General features: G+C 31.4%; 1 protein-coding gene across 1 annotated transcript in view; it reads right to left on the bottom strand.

Annotated features, from left to right (window-relative positions):
* Positions 1–557: 557 nt before the first annotated feature.
* Positions 558–6,000, bottom strand: part of Lnpk (lunapark, ER junction formation factor) — a 68,279-nt gene continuing 62,836 nt past the window's right edge. The window contains exon 13 of the mRNA XM_076865892.2: positions 558–2,105. Coding sequence (XP_076722007.1) covers positions 1,870–2,105 — 236 coding nt within the window. The 3' untranslated portion in view covers positions 558–1,869. The remainder of the gene's footprint in view (positions 2,106–6,000) is intronic.

Here is a 6,000-nt window from a genome sequence, read left to right as displayed (position 1 = left end):
AATGAATACTACCATTTACTTAATACCTGTTAATTAGCTGGGCAAGGTGGTGCTCATCTGTAATCTCAGATACTCAGTAGGCCAAGGCAAGAGGATTACAAATTCAAGGCCAGCCTTGGCGACTTAGCAAGACCCTTTCTCAAAATAAAAATTAAAAAAAAAAAAAAGGGGTGGGGGTGGGGTGGGGATATAGTTCAGTGGTAGAGTACCTGGGTTCTTTCAATCCCCAGTATCACAGAGGAAGAAATACCAATTAGTTATCAGACACTGAGCTAACCATATTATATAAATTATTTTTATCAACCCAATATCTGAAAAATAGGCATTATTCTTCCCATTTTAAAGGTGAGAAAACAGTTGCACAGAGTTTAGATGACTTGCCCAAGATTACAGTGCTGGAATTTAAGCCCAGTTCCATGTGTATGAAAACTGTGTCTACTATACTAAAATGCCTCAGACCATTATTAACAGATTTGGTTCATTAGAAATACCTGTCAGATATGAGATATTAAATCATAAAAATAAATTTTAAATAATACAAAAAGTTTTATTCAATTTTAATACCATGTACAACCAAGACATTAGCCATACACACATATTCTTATATTCCTCCCTTTGGCATAATAATTTGATTTCAATTTTTTTTGTATACTAGAGAAGAAAGGTTAAAAGGAAGCTGTAACAGATAATCACACTGTATTTAAGGCCCAAGTATTTTCATTCTGGGTCAAAGTTTTTTCCCACTTGATGCTTAGTGCACATATTTAATTGAATGAATTATCAGCAATTAGTTAATTGCTATTCACGCAAAACATTCTTGTCTCTCAAAGTTAAAACCTACGAATGGCCTAATGTGTTCCTGAATCAGAAAAACCTAACCTCTGATTAGAAACTATAAATGTCATTATTTCTCTGAACCTGAAAGGCAACAAGTCTGAAGAAATGCTTAATAATTTGTTCTAAGCAGACTATATACATCATACTGTGAACTCTTCCATCCAGGATTTTTCAGTTAGCCAAGTCATCCACCAAAATACTATTTGAAGTCCAGATATTTAACAAAAAGAAACTGCTGCCAGATCATCTTTATTTTCCTTAACAAAATACACACAAGAGCACAAAATTCACTTATATATCATCATTATTTTACAAGTATAAATAATACTAAGAATTCAAGTACAGTCAAGTGCAGATATATTTCCTATATGTTAATATGTAAACATAAACTAATTATATACATCATGTGCCTTTGGCCCAGCTGCAAAATAAAAGACATCAAAAGAAACACTGCACTTGACTGTTCTATTGCATTCTTGAGAATTCGTACCAATGCCTATGTAGTTACAGTTGTAACTTTCATATCACTTAATGTAAACACCCAAATAGACATTTTCTCCCCAATGGCAAATATCTCAAAAGTTAAAATTATTTCCGTTCTTAATGATAAAGTACTCAAAATCTTGTGTTTCATTCCTTAAAACAAACACTATTAGAGAACTTATTCCTAATCAAAGTTCTTCCTATGTCAAAATAGATATTATTTTTAGGTTACACATATAGAAAACAAGAATGCATTTTTTTTTTTTTTTTACTTTTAGAATAGACAAAAAAAAAAAAAAAAATCTAAAAACTGTCTAAAGAGTGTGGATCTTTACGTATTCAAAAGGTTCTTAATTAACTGATACCAGTTGCTCTTCATACCCAGTAGATATAACTCTTACACACTGAAATTGCTAGGCAATCTGAATTCAAATGATATCAAGCATATACTTAAAGGGGCAAAACAATTTTTAAGAAGTACCACAAAAAAGCAATAAATGACATCAATAAGACTACAAACATCCAGTTGAAGGCACGTGGAAGCATTTACTACTTTGTCATCAAAGATTCTCCACTTAGTTCAAGATCAGAAATAGAATCAGCTCTGGGAACTGTTGATTTGGCTTCATTTATTGAGGTTTCTTCATTCTCAGTCTCTTCTTTCTTCTCTGGTTCCTCTAAGCCAGATGCATTTTCAATCACTTGGTCCGTCTGCTCTATAGCTGATATTTTGCCATCTGTTTGCTCTGTATTATTATCTAGAACTTCTTGTTCTTCTAAAGGTTCTGAAAAGATAAAGATTCAAGACTTCAGAATTCCTAAATGTTAAAACCTCTAATTAACTAAAAGGTACACATACACATGGAAAACAGTAGAATGGTCTAATATTACTCTTACAATCTTTTAAAAGAGGTACTTAAATCTCTATAGGATACCATTTGAGTTAGTATGACTGAAGAATAGCCCCTAATCACACATCACATATTTTTATACAAAATAAACTCCTGAAGATACATTTTTAAGTTAAATGTCCAAAATTCAAAGTTCCAACAGAATTATGTGGTATAGGACAAGTGTCCAACAAGCAAATGTATGCGTTCTCAGGTTGTGGGTTATGTTTTCTGAAGAAACTATTTCCCCTGTACCCAAGAAACTCTGTAAGCAATGTTCAAATAAGTACTTCTGTATTTGCATTGTGCATACATATGTATGTATGGCAATGTTTTTCTCCAAAAGCATGCCAAGTCTCCCCTTCTCCTCAGCAAGGTAAGTCTTTAGTATTGAAATTTCTCTCTAGCATGCTGGAGAGAGAAAACAGATGTTTTTCTTTGTTTTGTTTTTTCAATCTTGTCTTAAAAACTGTCTTGGTCTCTACCTAAAAAATGTATTCCCTTTAAATTTCTTTTTGAGTTTTATTAAATTTAAACCTCTTAATAATAATTTAATAATAACAATTTTATTAATTAAACTGACTAATTCTTTAAGGTTTAAAAAACAGGCTGGAGGAAAGGAATGACAGGAGCAGACAAGCTTTGGGCTTCCCAGTTTCCAAGTCAAAGAGAAAAATCTAGTTTTGAGGTATTTCTTTTTGTTTTTGAAATAAACAGTAATTAATATTCTTGCTAAGAGAAATACACTTAAAACCACATAATCTAAACAAAAAAGCAAATTTTCTACTTCATTGAAGATTCCTTATGATATATTGTAAATAATACTGATTCAAAAAAATCTGGAGGGAAGGCCAGTCTATTGGCAAAAAGTTCTAGTTAAATTCCTTGCATGGTATAAACCAAAGTTTGCAAACTAAATAAATAAAATAGTTCTACAAAGAATTATGTTATATACACTCACTTTAACATGGAAGTCTTAGAAATTCATGGTTTCACCATAACAGTTTCAATAAAGACCAATTATTCCTTTCTCACATGCTCTATGCCAAGACTTTAAAAATATTTTTAAAGTATTATTTTCTTAAACATATGGACCCTGGACTCTGGTTTACAGAATTAATTATAACTAACTTCTTCCTCTTTATATATGGAATAAAAGGCCTAAATTCCAGAGATAATGACATTCAACTTAATGAGATCTTACTGTACAATAATTTCATGTGATCACAAAAAGTAGTGGGGCATATTCATAAATCATACTTGTGACAAATATCATAAAAATCCTACTTGTATCTTAATACAAAACTTAAAATAGTATCACTGCACCACTGGGAATCTTAACAAAACTCCAATGTAGAAAAGCAGCAAGTTATTCAAATTTTGTTTTTTGAGTGCTCTAAGGCACAAAAGAAACAGGGAGAAACAGCAAATGAAACTCTATAGACATGTACAAATCATTTTTGCTACAAAGACAAGCAAGTTCTTCTGCAGAAAACCTTAGGAACTGCCAACCATCTACCCTCACAAAAATAATCCAGTGTAGAATTTTAAGAGTCATAGTTTGCCACAACTCTCTGGCTGTAGAGCAATACCTACTTGGCAAGAACTTTCCAGTGTGTTTAGTAAATGTTTAGTAAGCCTTCTGAAATAAACTAATAAAATCACTCAAAGTGAAACAAGGAAAAGACAGAATCTAGGATGCAATAGTAAATAAGTAAATATAGGACACACAAAATCATATTCTGACAGACTGCCTCAATACTGTACTAAAATGGGAGAGGTATCAAAGTTCATGGTTTATTATATTAAAGTGTTGATATTATTTTTTTCAAAAACATGCTCTACTAGTCAAAGCCAATTTAAAAATTCTAGGTTCATTAAAAAGCAGTTAATACCAAAAGGAGAATTATAATACTGAAATTGTTAAGTGTCTATAATACATGAATTCAAAGAAATACAATGAGCTGGCACAATTAGAAAACATGACACACAAAGTTTCCAGGCAATAGTGTATTTCAAAGAACATATAGAACACTAAAAAATTGGTGAAATAATGAGAGGGGTTTGAGAATGATCCAAGTGTCCATTAATGATTACTTTTGTTCCCTGGGGTTGTATTATAGTTTGGAACTGAAATGTCCCCCAAAAGCTCATATGTTGAAATCATGGTCTCCAATGAAGCAAGGTTCAGAGCTAGGCTTTTAGGAAGTGACTGGATCATGAAGACTGATAGCTGAATGGACTACTAGGAAGTGGGAAGAAAATGGGTCACTGGGTGCATATCTTGAAGGATTTATCTTCTCCTAGACCCTTCTTCCTTATCTGTCTGCTTCCCAGCTGCCATGAGCTGAGCAGCTTTCCTTTGCCATGCCCTTCCACCATGATGATCTGCTTCACCTCAGAAATATAGCTGGCTGACTATGGATTCAACTCTCTGAAATAGTGAGCCAAAATAAATCTTTCCTCCTCTAAGTTGTTTTGGTCACAGCAACAAAAAGTTAATAGAGGTTGATTTGCAGGAAAACAGTATTAAAACAGTAAAGTTACAAAAAGTTGGTATGTGACATGCCTTATAATGCAGACTTCAGTTATTCTAAATGAGATAGGTATTTGATGTTTAGAAGCCAATTCCATTTTGTAAGAAATCATACAAACAATATCTAAATGCATTAGATATAAAATATTAACAAAAAAATTCATATTAATTTAATAATTAATCTCAGACATAATAGTAGGACTATTTTATGTCTCAAACTACTTATTTTCTATAGGAGGGCATCATTCACTTAGTCTAATAAAATCAGTATTTTTTTTCATGAAGTTGTAGTTAAAAATAGCTTACTAGTGTAAATATATATTATAAAAGATGTTACTATTTGGCAGTAAAATAGTAAAAGAGAAACCAGTCTTTGTGTTCATACTAAAAAAACAGGCCTATTCTTCCTTGTATGGCCCAATTTAAGACTAAGAGCTGGTAACAACTACCTTATCAACCTAATTCTATCTGTAAGAAATGTTCAAATAAACATCAACACCTATAATGCCAAAAAAACATTATACCACAGTATAAAAACAAATATGATCTACAGAATTTCCTTCTCCACTCTTGTCCTCCACCCCCACCCCCAATATTCTTGAGAGAGAAGTTTTTTCTACCAAATGGTAACAATTGGCAACCAATTATTTGGGCAAAATCTCAACTCAGCTAGATAACTCAAATTTATAAAACTGAATGAAAAATTGTACAACAAATACCACTGCCTTATCTATAAACCATGCAAAAAACATGTAAGAATTTCATAATGCCTTTAGGTTTTTATCCTAGTTCTTAATAATTTTGTAAGAAAATTTAAAAATACTAATTTATTTTTGCCTAACACATTAAAATTACATATCAATTTATTAAACTTTGAAGATTTATAGTAAGATTATTTTATATCTTATTATAACAACCTTCATTTATTTTTGCCTTGCTAACATATTAGTGTATATGTATAAACTACAAACTTACTCAAAGAATGTCATTAAATTAAAATTGACAATTGTCTTTGAACAAGACAGTTTTTATAAGATTTTCCTGCCTTCAGGAAAACCATCAACTTTATATTTAAGGAAGAACCCAGCCCAACCCAATGACTCAGTGAATAAAATTTAATTAAATTATAACCACTTATGAGAAAATAGCTAGTATTCAACTTAAAAAGTTTTATTATTAAGAAGTGATCTCAATTTAAACGATTATGTGAAGGGGTTTTAGAAAAAAGAAAAAAAAAAGTAAGACAGCCCAAAG

Source organism: Callospermophilus lateralis, chromosome 9, assembly GCF_048772815.1.
Source record: "Callospermophilus lateralis isolate mCalLat2 chromosome 9, mCalLat2.hap1, whole genome shotgun sequence".
Taxonomy (NCBI): domain Eukaryota; kingdom Metazoa; phylum Chordata; class Mammalia; order Rodentia; family Sciuridae; genus Callospermophilus; species Callospermophilus lateralis.
The sequence above is the reverse complement of the archived record's forward strand: the minus strand, read 5'-3'. Positions and strand labels throughout refer to the sequence as shown.